The sequence below is a fragment of the Martes martes genome (assembly GCF_963455335.1).
Source record: "Martes martes genome assembly, chromosome: X".
Lineage (NCBI taxonomy): Eukaryota > Metazoa > Chordata > Mammalia > Carnivora > Mustelidae > Martes > Martes martes.
In genome coordinates this window covers 16,507,776-16,525,358 of record NC_137897.1, presented here as the reverse complement: position 1 = coordinate 16,525,358, position 17,583 = coordinate 16,507,776, and the positions used below count along the sequence as shown (strand labels likewise).

Genomic DNA, 17,583 nt, shown 5'->3' with positions numbered 1-17,583 from the left:
AACATTACCAAACTTTCACTCACATGACTAAAAGATTTTTCCCTCTTTTTAAAGACTATTGCATATATGATTTTTACAGTAAGCAGGGAGCGAAATATACATGAGTAAAATTCCTGTGCCATCCTTCCAAACCTGGGGAAATTTTTTATGTTATGTCTGGCCTTCCACTGTAATAGTAGAGAGAACAGTTATGCTCATCCATCTTCTTATCTCCAGTAGCTGAGGGTAGGTATGAAATTGGAATGTACCATATTAAGAAGGAGGCTCATTTTCTACCTTATAGAGTGGCCTTAGCCATCTGCTCAAGAGAGCTCACTGACTACCCTTATGAACTAGGCCCTATGAGGGTGGCCATACCAAGGGGAAACAGAGTCACAGCCCTCAAGGACTTTATAAACCAGGGAACGAAATAGGACACATGAGGTCACAGGTAAATGCCATGAGCACAAATATTTATAAAACACATGCTACAAATGGATAAGCCTTGAGGACACTAGGCTAAGTAAAATAAGACAGTCACAAAAGGCCAAATACTTTATGATTCCACTCATACGAGGTAGCCACAGTAGTCAAACTCACAGAGACACAAAGTAAAATGGTGGTTTTTCAGGGGCTGTGGAGAGGGGGGAATGGCAATTATTGCTTAATGGGTATGGAGTTTCAGTTTTTCAAAATGAAGAGTTCTGGAGATGGATAGTAGTGATGGTTGCATAACAATATGAATGTATTTAATGTTGTACAACTAAAATGGCAAATTTTATGTTATGTATGTTTTACCACAGTTAAAAACAACACTTGAGGAGAAATATCAAATTATGGTGTAACAAAAAACACAAGAGTTGGAACTAAAAGAACCTGAGTTCTCATCCTTACATTTCTACTGACTGACTGTATGTGCCTAGCCAAGTCATTTAACTTCATTAAGTGTCCTAATCTATAAGGCAAAGAAAATGACTGTGAGGTTATTGGGAGAATTCAAAGATGTAATGTATGAAAGAGCCACTTAGCTAAATGTAGGGGTGATACAAAATAACTTTTATCTTGGAGGTGATGAGGGAAGGTTCCATAGGGCACTGTGATTTGAACTGGTCCTGGAAAAGGTAGGGGAAAACATTTATTGAGTGCCAATTTTGTGACTAATCAAATAGCATGACAAGGCAATTTCAGTTAACACAACAAAGTTTTGAAGGTATCATTCTCAAAAAGAAGAAAATTAAAACACAAGGATATAATTTGCCCAAATCCAAAAAGCAGCTCTGTCTTTAAAATCCCTCATGCTTGCCATTTATAGGAAGCTGTGAAATAAAAAATGTTGAAATTGGGAATCAAATAAAATAGAAAGTTAAAAAGTGGAGATTCAATAAATGCAGAAGCCGGTTCTTTTAAAAAAAATCATTTTATTTTGAAGTAACTTCAAACAAAAATTTCAAGAATACAAAGGAAAAAAAATACAAATGACTCCCTCATGCCCTTCATTGAGCTTCAACAATTATTAACATTTTCCATTTTTTGGAAAGATTTATTTATTTGACAGAGAGATAGAGAGAAAGCACGCACAAGCAGGGGGAGCAGCAGGCAGAAGGAGAGAGAGAAGCAGGCCCCCCGCTGAGCAGGGAGCCCAACTCAGGACTTGATCCCAGGACGCCAGGACCATGACTTGAGCCCAAGGCAGACGCTTAAGCAACTGAGCCACACAGGCACCCCAACATTTTGCCATCTTGGCTTTATTATCTCTCCCTCTGAACCATGTGGGAGTAAGTTTCGCATATCATGCCCCTTAAAAAAACAAACAAACTTCTCCTCTACTCTCTTAGGTTAATAATTTGATGTCTGCAAATTAAACTAGACAGATAACCAAGAGAAAAAACAAATTTATTTACACACATAGCACAGGAGTTCACAAAGAAATGTGACTCAAGGCACTTTGAATTTGGGGCTTATCTGGCATCTACCAGGGGATAGATAGGAGCAGAGAGTCACTGGTGGGAGAATAAATGACTTATCAGAAGGAGGGGAGAAAGGGCACTTTTGAAAAAACAAATGGCTCTTTGGAAAGATAAATGGGCTGCTAAAAGAACTGGTGGGAGATATGATAGTTTTGTGTCAATGCCTGTTTGAAAAGATTTGAGGGGCTCCTGGTAGGAGATTTATGACAACTGAGTTCCTTTGGGAAGCCCTGCTTTTAGGCAGATAAGGCATTTTAGGAACTCAAATGTCTTCAGCTCAAAATCATTTTTATGCCAGATTGTCTTATTCTGGACCCTTTCAACTTCTAAACTTCTGCCCTGTGTTTTCTGAGAACTTAGGTAAACATAGAACATTCTCAAAATCAGGAAATTCAATGCTATCATCCCAGAGCTGAGTACTCTGTACCTGTTCTTCAAGTACCTTTGCCAGTATGTCTTATCTAGAAGGGGGGTTGGCTCAACTGCTCCTTGCAGCTATAGGAGAACTCCATCTTACTCAACAAGGATTTCTGGAGTGCCTACTCTGTGCCAAGCACTGTACTATACACTTAGGATTCAAGATAACTGTATTTGCATCCATGTTTCCTCTTCCCCCCTCTGACACAGGGCATCTCTCTTGCTGAAGGCTATTGCTCTACTTGTGCTCTGGAGCCCATCTCCTCCCTTGATGATCTGCTTTCCTTTTCTTAGGTTCTTCCCATCAGCACCAAAAATATACCCATGATTTTCCTATTGCTAAAACAGTAACAACAATACTGACACTTTCCTCTATATCCTTTACCAAGTCCCATTTCTCCCCACCCCTTCCAAATAGAACTTCGTTTTTTAAGATTTTATTTATTTATTTATTTGAGAGTGAGGGAAAGAGAGCAAATACGAGCTGGGAAAGGGGTAGAGAAAAAGGGAGAGAGAATCTCAAGCTGACTCTGCACCATGCCCAGGGTTCTATCCCGCGACGCCAAGATCACAACATGAGCCAAAACATACAGTCACAACATGAGTCAGATGCCCAATCAACTGAACCACCCAGGCACCCCGCCAAACGGAATTTCTTGGGTATGTTTTCTGCATTTGCAGTCTCTCCCTGCACCCCCACTCCCCACCCCTCCATCCACAACAACTAGGCTCAGCTTTCTATGCTGCACTGGGGCTGCTCTCTCAAGATCACCTATGAACTGCTAACTGAACATCTGGCAGCCTCTCTCAGTAACATCTCACGTTATCGACATCTTCTTGCTACATTCTCTTCCCTTTGTTTCTCTAATACCAAACTCTCACTTGTGATTTTCTTCCTAATTTTCTAAAGTTCATTTTTCCTCTTCCTTTGTACCCTTTTTACCTAAATGCTGGTGTTCCTGAGTGCTCTATCCTAGGACACCTACTCTTTCCTTTTCCTTTTCTTCTCTCCCTGGACTATCTACTCCCATGGGTTTAATCACATATTTGGGGTAAATCAGCTTATACATGGTGTCTTCAACTAATTTCTCCAGAGTTCCAGACCTGTCTGTCCAACAAACTACTTGAACTTCTCCCAGGCAGTCAAACTCAAGAGTTCCAAATTGAACTGCTCCTTGTCTGGTGTTCCTTAGCCACCATTCAATTGTCCAAGCCAGAAACCTGAAGTCTTCTTGACTCCTTCCTGAATCTAAACCACATGAAACCATCAAATAGAGTGGATCCTACTTTTGATTTGTCTTTCTCTCTTTCAACCTCTACTATCACCATCCTATTTTATATCACCATCAGCTCTTGCCAAAATTAGTGAAATAGTCTCCTAACCAATTTCCCTGCCTCCAGACTTGCCTCCCTCCAATCTATGCTTTATCCTTAGTCAAGGTGATCCACCAAAATGCAAATATGATTATGTCACTCTTTTGCTTGAGACTTCCAAACACTTCCCATTTGCAATTAGGCTAAAGTCCATAACATATTTCTAGGACCTGGCCTCTACTAACCTTCTTGGCTTAATCTCTTGTCACCCCCATGCCTGCAACATTTAGTAATGCTTAGCATATATATTTTGTTTAAAAAATAAATGGTATTTTTTCCTTACAAAATACAAAAGAGAAAAATTGACTTATTTATTGCTGTATCCCCAGAGCCCAGAACAGTGCCAAGAACACAGCAAGTACGCAGCAAATGTTTCTTAAATGAATGGAAGAATATTTGTATCAGTTCTAGTGGCTATAGAATGGGAATAAGCAAAAAAATGGAAACTTTTAAATCCAATAACCATCTCCTGGAATAGCGCATTTATAAGAGTCATATTCTAAAATTTGGCAAATTTAAAAACCAACTACAATGATCTCAGAGGAAAAACATTTTGAATGGGGGAAAAAGCATGCTTACTCAAATTTTATAAGAAATACAATACAAATTCATAATATCTTCATTACCTCTTATTTTCATGATTTTAAATTATGACTAAAAATGCATATATGTGAACAAGTAATCAAGGAATGCAGTGTTCTAAACTTGATCATTATATAATTAAAACAGATAAAGATAAGATACTTACTTTAAAGTCTGGACATCTATTCCAAAGACAGTTTTTTTTTTAAACCTTTAGAGACTAATATTAAACAATCCACAGAGAGAGGAATTAAAGCTTGAAAATCTAAGAAGCAAAAAAATAATTAAGAAGATGATGATAACAGTACCTTTAGATAATGATATATATATTAAGGATAATCTCCAGATTGCTAATCTATATTGCTTAGGAATGAGAAACACTATTTCAATAAAACTAAAAATGCCTCAGGGAAAAAAAGTGATTTAAGGACTCTTGTCAATTAAAGTACAAGACATATTCTCAATTCACTATATTACTAAACTGAAAAAGTTAATAATAAATAGCTGCCTCCTATATGAATAAGAATGGTTTATTAAATGAGAGATAATTTCACTTATTATATCCATTCTCTCCAAAGGATATAAATTCATGACTTCTTGGCTGGCATGAAATATCTCTTAAGACTAGCCATCTCCTTTCAGATGACTGGCTAATCATTTGGGGATAACAAAGCACAAGGTTATATTCCTACTTTGCACCAACATCAAAATACATTGCATGTAAATTAAAGATTATAATATTTGAAAAAAATGAAGTCATAAAATGATCATAAAATGTCTGTGAATATTTATAAAATCTTGAGAAGACACTGAAAACATTTCACCAAAGGTAGAAAACATAAGGCAAAGGTTGACACATCATGATATATAAAAATGTAAAAATAAGCATTAGCATTATACTTAAATGTGGTTTTAATTTATTCACATGTAACAAATCAAATGGCAGAGCTGAGCTTATGATGAAAAGCAGTAAGACAATAATCATTCCCATGAAAAACGGGCAAAGAATGGGAATAAATGAAAATAACACAATGGCCAATAAATACATTTTAAAATGTTCAACCTTTTTTCTAATCAAGGAAATGCAAATTAAAATGAGATGCTATTTTTACATATCCAATTAAGAGAAAAATGTGAGCGCAACAAGGCAATATGCATATATAAAACATTCACATTTTGAGACAGTAATTTTTCTTTTAAGATTATCATAAGAGTTTCTAGAATTATCCAAAAAATCATAGATATGCAAAAAGACTCAGTTATAAGTATGTCCCTCACTGCTTTGTTTATAACACTGCAAAACTGGAAATAATAGGGGTTGGTTAATTATGCCATATTCAGGGGTGCCTGGCTGGCTCAGTTGGTAGAGCATGTGACTCTTGATCTCAGGGTTGTGAGTTTAAGCCCCAGGATGGGCGTAGACCTTACTTTAAAAACAAAAAAAAGAAAAATTATGGTACATTCAGTGCTGCAATATTATATATCCGTTTAAATAACACTAGAGTATTAATAACATTGAAAATTGTTTATAATACATGATAAAGTTTAAAAAGCAGTTTACCAGTTAATCTATAATATAATCCTATTTTTCCTATTACAATTTACTTTAAGATGTTTTTTTTTTAAGATTTTATTTATTTATTTATTTGTCAGAGAGAGAGAGAGAGAGAGAGCGAGCGCAAGAGCACAGGCAGACAGAGTGGCAGAGGGAGAAGCAGGCTCCCTGCGGAGCAAGGAGCCCGATGTGGGACTCCATCCCAGGACGCTGGGATCATGACCTGAGCCGAAGGCAGCCACTTAACCAACTGAGCCACCCAGGCGTCCTGACTTTAAGATGTTTTCTATAACAAGTGTGTATTTCTTTTTTAGTAAGAAAATAGTTTTTCTATAAAGGCCAAAGGAATCACATTATCTCTCTTCTTCTGTTCCAATTCTATACTCTCCAAGCAAATTCCTGATTATCAACTTCTTTTTCCCAGGTATTTCTGTAACAAAAAAGGGGATGCCCTGGACTGGAGAAGTGAACATTCTGTAAATTGCTAAGTGCTACCCACTTCTCATTGTAGATTTCTGGTGATACATACAGCCTAGAAAGAAAATTAGAAGCCATTAAAGGAGGGAAACAAAGTGACTGAAAGGGAAGAAAACCATGGTAGGAATAAAGTATTAAAGTCAGGGACCTATAAAGGAAGGTAAGGTATGGTCAAATATATTTGTAAACCCTTGCAACAAATATGAGTCCTGAGTAATGAAAAGCAGTAAGAAGGTGATGTTACTGCAGGGCAATAGGGACAAATGATGTTGATTTAAAAACCTACATAAGAACACACATTAAAAAAGAAAGCTTAGCCTCTTTTCTAATTAATTAATGCAAAATAAAATGAACATGTGAAAAAATAGCTGATTTTGAAATACAATATCCTAAACTGTGCACAGAGTAGACAACTTTCTATAATCTGATGTAGTCCTCAAAATCCATTCTACCCCAAATTCTCTCTCATATTGGTTCATCACAGTGCATCCTTCTGAGTTAAAATGTTTGGGTAAGAGCAGATTTAAATGCCTAAGTTACTATCAGTACACATACCCACAAAGGTCATTTTGAATTGTTTCAGTGAGCAAAATCTTTAGCTAACACCTTAAGTATTACGATTTTGGGTTCATTTTGATTGGAGGAAGAAATATATAAAAGGGTCAAGAACTGGAAGACATCTGGACAACAAGAGCGAGCCCAAAGGCAGTGGAAGCCAAGGAGGAATATCAAAAGGAGGCAGGATCTGACACTGTGTGATCAGGGATGTCAAGGCAAATTTATGTCATAATTCTGCATTATGAAAATAAGTAATTTAAGTATATAATATCGTGAACATTCCAGGCACCATGTTAAGAACTTCATGTAAACTGCTTTAATAATCTTAAAAAGGAAAATACTGTTATATCTATTTTTAAAAATAGTTCATGCTACATAGAAAAATAAACCTGGAACCTGGATTTCCTACCTCACACCATATATTGTAGAAATCAAAGTCTCATTGTGAAAGTACAACTCTAAAGTAAATAGAAGAAATTGTAGAATATTACTGTGACTTTGGGACAGGACAGGACTCAAAAAATTAATGGACTTTACTGTATCAAACTAAAGATAAACTTGTTCAGCAACAAAACCTCATGAATAAAACTTATAAATGGGTGACAGATGGAAAAATTATTTGCAACATCTAATATGGACAAGAGATTGATATCTAGAACATGGTCTGTTCTATAAACAGATAGTAAATATTTTAGGCTTTGGAGGTCATATGGTCTTTGTTGGAACTGCTCAACTCTGCTGTTGTAGCATGAACAGAGCCATACACAATATATAAATGAATGAATGTAGCTGTGTTTTTTTTTTAAAAAAATATTGATTTTATTTCAGAGAGAGAGAAAGAGAGAGCAAGCGAGCAGGGGGAAGGGCAGAGGGAGAGACAGAATCTCCAGCAAACTCCCCATTGAGTGCAGAGACTGAAGAGGGGCTTGAATCCCAAGACCCCAAGATAATGGCCTGAGCCAAAGTCAAGAGTCAGAGGCTCAACCGACTGAGCCACCCAGGTGCTCCTGACTGGGGTTATGTTTTAAGAAATCCTTATTTACAAAACTAGGTGGTGAGCAGGATTTGGCTTGCAGGCTGCAGTTTGTTGACTCCTAATCTAGAATATACAAAAAATTCTTATGGATCAGTAAGAAAAATTTAGTAAACTCAATGGACAGCCCGGCAAAGGATATCAATAAGCAGCTGGCAAAATGAAAAATCTAAGTGGCTAAACAAGTATATGGATGCCCAACTTTATTAATCGAGAAATGCCAACTAAAAGTAAATACATTTTGCACACAACACATCTGTGAGAACATGAAAGTCAGACAATTCGGGTGGAGGTAAGGGCATGGGGAAACATGGAACCCTCATGCCTTGCTAATGAGGGTCAGTTAGACATTCTGCAGAGCAATCTAGAAGTGCTAAGTTAATTTAAGTATGTGTTTCCATAATCTAAATAAAGGAGAACTCCTTGATAAAGGGTAGCAGACACCTTATAACAACAAAAATATATTTGCCTTATTTTGTAATTAGATTTAACATATTTTTCTCATTTCACTAGAGATGGACAAAAACACCATCATAGACTGTCACTAGTCTATGGATCAGCTGTTATAAACTACTTGTATCAATGTGTTTTAGACATGGAAAAATATTAATATTCTTAGCATCTAATTCTTTCACAGCTTAGAGTTTCGTATCTTTAAGAGAACTGGTTTTAGATACTAGACTGAGTGCAAAATTTACATAAACTTAAGATAAAGCAAGACTTCAGTTTTGTAGGATGGACAGCCAATTACAGGGTTCTACTCTCAGATCTTTCTGTGTTTTTCTCTCTTCTGAAGAGTGTCAAGAGCACATCAGTAGAAAAATCTGAGAAATGATCAGTTAATAAGAAGGGATGATTATTGAATATCCATCAATCTTCAGCTAAATAAAACTAAGGTATGGCCAAAACACCAAGAGGAGCTTGCAAATATGCTGATTAAAAAGGTGTATTATCTCAGGGTGCCTGGGTGGCTCAGTGGGTTAAGCCTCTGCCTCCGGCCCAGGTCATGGTCTCAGGGTCCTCGGATGGAGCCCCACATTGGGCTCTCTGCTCAGCAGGGAGCCTGACTCCCCGCCCACCCCCGCCTGCCTCTCTGCCTACTTGTGATCTGTCAAATTAAAAAAAATCTTTAAAAAAAAAACTGTATTGTCTCAAAGAAAATATATCCACATGCTTTATCTTTTTTTTTAGCAGGGGGAAGGGCAGAGGGAGAGGGAGATAGAATCTTAAGCAAGCTCCACACCGAGCACAGAGCCTGACACGGGGTTCAATCTCACAGCCTTGAGTCATGACCTGAGTCAAAATCAGGAGTCGGATGCTTAACCGACTGAGCCACCCAAGGCACCTTCACATGCTTTATTAAGTAATCTCTACACCCAACATGGGACTTGAACTCACAACTCTGAGATCAAAAGCTGCATGCTCTACTGACTGAGCCAGCCAGGTACCCCTTTACATGCTTAACCTTAAAAGTGATTTAGTTAAACTCTATTCTAGTATTGAAAACCACTTGCGAGTTAAAAGCTGTGAAATAAATGAAACATTTTCTTACTTCCCAGTGTTTTATCACATGTTCATTTGCTTAAAAGTTAGTTTATACTAAAGCCTATGTATACTATTGTTTTTTGAGTAGTCATTGAAAGAAAAGTAGTTTACCCAGTGAATTGTACATATTAAACAGGTAAATTTTATAGTATTTAATTCTATCTTAAGCTGCTAAAAAAAGTGGTTTAGATAATCAGTCACCTAGTCTTGTGGCTCTTAATTGTAGCAGAATGGGATCAGAGGCAAAAAGGAGGAGTGGAATGATGCCAGCCAATCAGGATTTGGGCTAAATTTCCAGCCTATTTTATCTGGCCTTTAGGTAATCTAGAAAGAGAATATGTGCCCATGTGTGTGTGCGGGGGGGTGTAGAGAGAGAAAGTGAGAGAGAGTGCAGAGGGGGAGAGAGAGAAAGAGAGGGAGAGAGAGATTGAGGCTGGCACTGTGGTCAAGGGAGGGAGTGCTAGAGCAAGAGTTCAAGATGAACCAAATGTCAGAGTTGAAATACTTTTCCATGAATTCCTAAGAAATAGAGAAGACTTCTGTTGGACACTACTGAAAGGAAACGTGACAGTCCTCCAAAACAGTAGTGGGAGCACAGGAATCTCATTTAAAAAAGACTTCTTTCAGGTGCCTGGGTGGCTCAGTTAGCTAAGCGTCCACCTTCGGCTCAGATCACGATTCCAGGGTCTTAGGATTGAGTCCCACATCAGGCTCCTTCCTTGGCTGGGAATCTGCTTCTTCCTCTCCCCACTTATGCTCTCTCTCGCTATCTTTTTCTCTCAGATAAATACAATCTTTTTTTCTTTTTTAAGACTTCTTTCTGCGGCCTGCAACAACTTTCATGTAAGGACTGCTTGAGTGGAAACTGAAGGTTGCTTTTAGAAACAAGAATTTAAAAACAACGAAGATCACACTGTATGTAAAGGAACACGTTTGGTAGAAAAGAACACTTAAAAAAAAAAAGACAACACATAGATATGATAAAACACAGAGTGCTGGTACACATTTATTCTTTTATTGCTAAACATCAAATGCCAGTGGCTATGGTATCTTCAACTTGAATACTAAGAATGAATTACAGCATGGTTGAAAGAAAGATCTGTAGAAAAAAATACCTGTGCACCATTAATTAGTATGTGGACATTCAATAAATACCACAGGACAAACTGATGACGGAGAGCCATGTATCCATGAAGTGCTTGTTTAAAATTTGCTGTTAGAATAGATGACAATGACCCTATAAGAACGATTATCAAAAGATCAAGTTTAAACGCATGTCTTTTCAAACTGAGATGAAAAGCATACGTTCTTTACACACTGTAGGTGATTTTAAAAACTGTGGAAAATGTAAACAATGTAGAGTAGAACACTGAAAATAAAGTACTGTTGAACGACGTGATAACACAGAAAGCACATTTTTTTCAAATCCTCAAAGTAATTCATTTTTTCTAATTGCTCTACATTAACCAAAATGGGTTATTTTCATAAAGATGATGATATACTAGGGACACAAAGACCTTCCAGGTTATTTTGTTGTTAACATATATTTACAGTAAATATTCAATAATACTATTCATAGCTTACTTAAATAGAAACATGCTTTTCTAATCCATAAATACCAGTATTCATCATTCACTCGACCACATTTATTAAGTATTTATGATGTCTCATGCACTGTGCCAGGGATGCAAAGCCGAGTATGGCATGGTCCTTGCTCTAGAGGTGCCGATAATCAAGCTGAAGAGGCAACAGATAATATTTCCTTTCTTACACGATGAGGCCATTTCTGTGCAAATGCAACTGATCTGCTCATTATCCTAATAAGAGTGGTTCTCAAATCCCGACCCTATAGAGCAAGAGACCAAGATGTTCAAATGCTACAAGAAAGTGAGGTGTTTGGTTGTTGCTGTTGTTTTTTTTCCCTACCCAGAAAAAGAAATTAATGGGTAAGATTTCCTCTACTAAAATTTTTTCTGTTTTAAAAAACTGACCTGCACATATACAACATGTTCATTAGTAAACTGCATAGTTCATGTTATCAAATTAATTATGCAAGTATTTCATGGTATTCTCCAAGTTCTACTATCTAAACAGGTCTGAGCTCTCTGCTAACAGATTTTGATCCTGAATGACTATCTACCTAAGAATACAACAACCACCTTTTTCCTGGGATAAAAGAATAACTTGTATGATTTTAGTAGTGGTAATAACTGATGACAAGTCATTAATAAAATCTTAACAGTATACTCAATAAATAATTTCTATTTAAGAAGGCAGGCAAACTTGCAATACAGTCTAAAGAACTTCTTAAGAATTAAAAACGTTTATTGCTGAAGAGCAGCTCAATAATCAGAAAAAGGTGAACCCCATGGAATGCCTCACTTGGTGAAAAAGTTGGGTACACAGTTGTTAATGTTCTTGAGTGTATGAAGGAAGCACGTATTTTTCAACAAAGAACAGTACGCTCACACTTAGAAGACCAAGAGCTTCACAGTGGCCTGTTGACTTCCTGGGTTTTCCAGGGTTCCAGCTCTAGTCCAAAAGACCTTGAACTACTCAGGGCTCTTTTGGGCTCCAGAGTCAGTTCCCAGGCTCTGGCAAATCCACATCTGTACTCATGTGTAGCCATTCTCACTGTACTACCAAGTCTTCCGTGGACCCATAGAGGTAGCTTAGGAGAAAGATGGAAAGCAAGGACTGGGTGTTTACAGTCAATACAGAAAAACATGAAAGCTGCTGGTGAGGACAGAGTATGGTTGAGAGCTTAAGGTAGTTGCTCCTTGAAGGCAGGAACCCAGGACCTAGGCCCCAGATAACCCCAGCAGCACAAGAGAAAACGTCTACCCTGAAAGGGTTCTGAGCTTCAAAGCTTTGCGGAGAATGGTAACCAGGACTGCAGCAGATCTGTCTCGTGATCTGTTAGAAGACCAGGCTCAGTTCTGACGCTCAACTTTAACTTCCTCAGCTCACATGCTGCAAGTGGAAGATACTTCTTGTAGCTCACTCTGAATGTCAGAACACAGTGCTGCTTTATGAGGGTACGTACGGGGACACATTATCAAAGAGGCAACTCTTGTAGGGCAAAGCATGTGTCATTGTAAGCCCTACTTCCTACTTTGTTCACTTATTTGGTATCATTTAACAAAGATTTTCCCTTTCATGTCAGCAGATGCTTTTATAGAATTTTATTAATTGTAATCAGACCTCAATTGTCAGAGTACAAAATAATATATCAATAAATCTTAAAATACTTTTCAAACTAAGAAAAAAGACAAGAGATATAGGCCAAGAAAATGCTCACCCTTCCACTTGGCCAGAGTCTGGTCTTCTTCAAATCTGGGTTAATGATGCTTTTTCAGAAAGTTTGCCCCAATTAATTCCACCCAATTCTCTTCTCCTTTACACTACTGCAGTATGATATGTAGTCACACAGAATGGTTTAATATGAATTTTCACTTGTTTAGAAATTGTTTCACAAGCATCTGAAATTTGTTAAGTTCAGTCTTTAAAAGTAGGATGTGGTCAGGGACTATGCCTTTCATTTCTTCTGTTTATCCCCCATTCCAGAGTTTGGATATTCTGATACAGGAGGAGCTTAAAGTTGTTGGTTAAAATGTAATTTTAAGGAAATGCTTTCTCTTTCATATAAAGTATCATTCTGCAAGATGAGTGCAAACATTACCGTGCTGTAACCATCCAGAGTCCCAGGGTCACGTTGGCAGCTAGAAGTACACTACCACCAAGCAAGATGAAAAATCCTATCAGATCTTTGATATCATTGTCTCCAATCACTGAGGTAAGGGTAGCATCTAAGAACGAGTTTAAAATCCACTGACCATCCAAGGCAAAGCAGGGCACTGCATTAACAATAGCCAGAGCTCCTGAGAGAGAAATCAGGTACCTGGTTAAAACAAGTTAAGGAGCCGACTGTGAAGTCTGAGTGGAAAACACATATTTAGTAATCAGAAGAAGATATTTTACTAGGACTACATTTGAGATTATACTTGACTTCCCTCCTTTAATCTTTAAATTTCTGCCCACTAGTACAGGATATTCCTTCTTAGATCCTGGTATTTACTTATTTATTTTTTAAAAGATTTATTTGAGAGAGAGAGAGAGAGAGAGAGAGAGAACGTGGGTGAGCAAGGGGGAGGGGCAGATGGGGAGAGAGAGAGAATCCTGAAGCAGACTTCTCACTGAGCAAGGAGCCCCATGAGGGGTTCAATCCCACAACCCTGACACAATGACTTGAGCCAAAACCAAGAGCTGGCTGCTCAACTGACAGCCACCCAGGCAATCCAGATCTCTACTATTTCAAACAAATTATTTATATTATTTTAAAGCTCAAAAACCTTGACTAGAAAAATAAAGGCCAATCATGTGCAAACTAATGCAATCTATAGCAAACCCAGAGGAAGACTGAGTCTTTGTAATCTTCTAATGACACAAGGAGGGAAAGAAATGTGGAAGCAATTAGAAATAAGGGAAAATCACTTTTCAATCCTTACAAAATACTAACTTATCTTAGGAAACATAAAGATTTTGGCCCCTTTAACTCTATTTTAATATTATCTATGAGGTGATAGAGTAAATATAACTATAACATAACTATTTTATTATCATCTATAAGGTTATGTCTATCATAAATCTCTGAGACAAAGGTGCAATCTACAAGGTACAATCTTGATTGTACGTATTTTCTAGTAACTGCTCATTTGTTTTCCCTTTCACATTTCTGCAAATTATTGAGGAAAGAAATGAAGATGATTTAAAAGCGACAAAAATATGTATTGTGCACATGAAACTGATGTAACACTGTAATGTTAACTATAATGGAAGTGAAAAAAAAAGATCCATACTTAGATATAAACTTAAAATCTAGAAAGTTTAAAAAAAGTGACAAAAATAAAGAACCCTTACAAACTGCTAGGTTTGTTCAGATTCTTCATAATGATGAATTTAGAAATCAAGTTTTATATTCAAACAAAATGTGCTGAAGAACACAAGATATCGTCCTCTGAATTGCTATTTTAATAGCGGCAACCAGTTCGATCTCCCTTACTCATTCCTCCATTTAGTCAGAGTTAACAGGCTCAGACAGGGCAGAATTCATCACCGTGGTAGAAATTGAAGCTTTCAATCTTTATAAACTTACTAAGGGGTCTTAGATCAGTAAATTCAACTCTCAACTCTCAACTTATAGTCTGGGTTCTTCCTTTTCTTCCATATCTTAACTTTTCTCCTTCCCTGATCTATCTCTCTCTTATGACTTCTTCCCTCCTAGTTACAATTTGATCTTTTTCAACTTTAAAGTCTCCTTTTTAGTTGTTAGCAATCAATCGATATTACAAGGTGTGTGCATGCTCTATTCAAGGTAAGCCTGATCATGTTCCAAGTAACACTTTTAAAAACATTCTTCACACCAGAAAGGATACTTAACAAATGTCTCCACAACCACAGGCAGATCTATGCTTAGAAAGTTGAAACGTGGGATGAAACTGGTGATGCTCACTAAAAAAGAAAAATAAGGAATAATGAATATTGTTCATACAGGTAAGTAGCAGTATTATAAACATTTTTCCATATGGCCAAAAATTAGGCTAGCCTATTAAATTGGTTGAGAAAGCCCTTCCCAGACATATGCAGGCAGCCTATATGCCCCACATATAAAATAATTATTCTAGAACACCTAATAAATATAGTGGAATATAGAAATTCATGTCCCAGTGTGTACTTATATTTGACTGTATACCAAGTATGACTACCAAATACAGAAACTGACTTAAAAACTATGCCAGAATTTATCAAGAGTCCTTATCCTTCAAAGAGGTATAACCTTAAAATCACATTAATTCTAACTATCAATTAAAAAGAAGAATGACCCAGGTTGTAACTCAGAATATGACTATGAAGCAATGGGAGAGCGTTTTAAAGAGTAACATAAAACCTACATGTTCACCAACTGAGGAATGAATAAAGAGAATGTGGTATGTCCACAGAATGGAATATTTGGCCATAAAAAGGAAGGGCATACTGATGCCTGCTACACCATGGATGAACCTTAAATACATTATACTAAGTGAGAGAAGTCAGTCACAAAATATTCTACTTATATGAAATGTGCAGAACAGGCAAACTTATAGAAAGTAGATTAGTGGTTGCCAAGAGGTGAGGGGCGGGGTTGGGGAGAAATGAGAATTGACTGCTTAATGGATATGGGGTTTCTTTTTGGGGTGATGTAGATTGTGGTGATGGTGACACAACTCTGAATATATTAAAAACTCTTCAACTGTATACCTTAAAAGGGTCAAATATACGGTATGTGAATTATATTTCAATACAATTATTATAAAAAAACAACAAAATGAGTTGGACCATATGATCTTCAGCCATATGGAGAAGCTATCTATTTAGTCCAATCATGTAGCCACTGTTGAAACAATTATGCTGGCCCAGTTTTGAAAATTATATTCATATAAAATTCATGTGTTATACACAAATTATAGTCTTAACATGATGACTCCTGGATTCTCTGGGATATGTTGCTCTTGCCACTGTTTTGGGAGTTCGGAGAGATGTAATAAACTCTCAGAGAACATCTGAGAGAGCACCTATGTGACTTGGGAATAAATGGTGGTGAAAAGAAAATACATTTACTCTCTATAGGCAGACGTGGAAATCAGCTCCATCTTGCTTCATAAATTCAGATTATTTTCCTAATGGTAAATTTCATACAACGCTTAAGAACAAGTCAATAAGACTTTGAAAAGTGGTCACATTTATAATAATTAAAATTAACATAGGATTTGTACTGAGTTTCTGCCATGGAGAATATATACCATCGTAATGATTTTGGGGGTCGACCACAATAAACACTCACCTGTGTAGTGAAGGTGCAGTGGATGGCCTACATACAACATATCAATTTGAGGTGGATGTTTCACTTTTATTAAGCGAGTATGAGTTTCCAAAGAAGGTATTATACAGAAACTTGAACTTGAACTTTTTTTACAATCTTTATTGGTTCTACAAACTTGCGTGGCTTCAACTGCTTTCCGGGCAGGTAAGCATGTGTGCTATGAACAAAATATTAATTAGTCAATACTAAAAATAATTTACTAACAAGAAAACAAGAAAGTTACAGGTATTTAATGTCTTTTATGTCACAGAGAATATAAGGAACAAATTCACAGAGAAGAAATGCCATTTATGTGCACCTACTATAAAATAGATTCAAATATTCCACTTTGGCCAAATAAGGTATCACACCTGTAAATTGCTGAAGAGTCCCAGTTGAAATGTGACAAGTGAAATGTAGAAATGTTAATAAAACAACACGAAGCAAAAGGGAAAAGTTTTCAGAGATTCCATTTTAGATCGATATGATTATTTTGTAAAGACTGTATCAGACAAGCAAGGGACAACTCACCAAACGCTTATTAAAGTTATTTCTGTAGGAAAAGCACACATCTGTGAGGCTGTGATTGTTACAGCATTCCGTCGAACCATCTAGCCGTTTGTATGCTGAAGAGAAATAATTTTTTAGAATCTGTTATACAGAAGTACATTAAAAAATTTTTTTTACTTATTTATTTGACAGAGAGAGACACAGCAAGAGAGGGAACACAAGCAGTGGGAGTGGGAGAGGGAGAAGCAGGCTTCCTGTGGGCAGGGAGCCCGACGCGGGGCTCGATCCCAGGACCCTGGAATCATGGCCTGAGCTGAAGGCAGACGCTTAGTGACTGATCCACCCAGGCGCCCCCAGAAGTACATTTGTAATAAAAATTTTGCTTTCAAGACAAAAAATGTAAGTAAAATGCACATGAATTTGGAAACAATTGTATGATTGAGGGTTCAGTTTGACAGGCTACTTGCTGCAGTGACTTTATGGTACAAAAAAGGACATGATATTACAAAAAGAGATGCGTCCAGTTTGGAATCAAGAAGCAGTACTATAGGGGCGCCTGGGTGGCTCAGTGGGTTAAGCCTCTGCCTTCAGCTCAGGTCATGATCTCAGGGTCCTGGGATGGAGCCCCGCATGCGGCTCTCTGCTCAGCGGGGAGCCTGCCTCCCCTCTCTCTCTGCCTGCCTCTCTG

General features: G+C 37.3%; 1 protein-coding gene across 1 annotated transcript in view; it reads right to left on the bottom strand.

Annotated features, from left to right (window-relative positions):
• Nucleotides 1-10,464: 10,464 nt before the first annotated feature.
• The window catches only part of MBTPS2 (membrane bound transcription factor peptidase, site 2), a 39,260-nt gene continuing 32,141 nt past the window's right edge, over nt 10,465-17,583 (bottom strand). Inside the window, exons 8-11 of the mRNA XM_080831330.1 lie at nt 16,917-17,011; nt 16,368-16,563; nt 14,923-14,998; nt 10,465-13,388 (exon numbers count right to left, since the gene is read on the bottom strand). Coding sequence (XP_080687456.1) covers nt 13,166-13,388; nt 14,923-14,998; nt 16,368-16,563; nt 16,917-17,011 — 590 coding nt within the window. The 3' untranslated portion in view covers nt 10,465-13,165. The remainder of the gene's footprint in view (nt 13,389-14,922; nt 14,999-16,367; nt 16,564-16,916; nt 17,012-17,583) is intronic.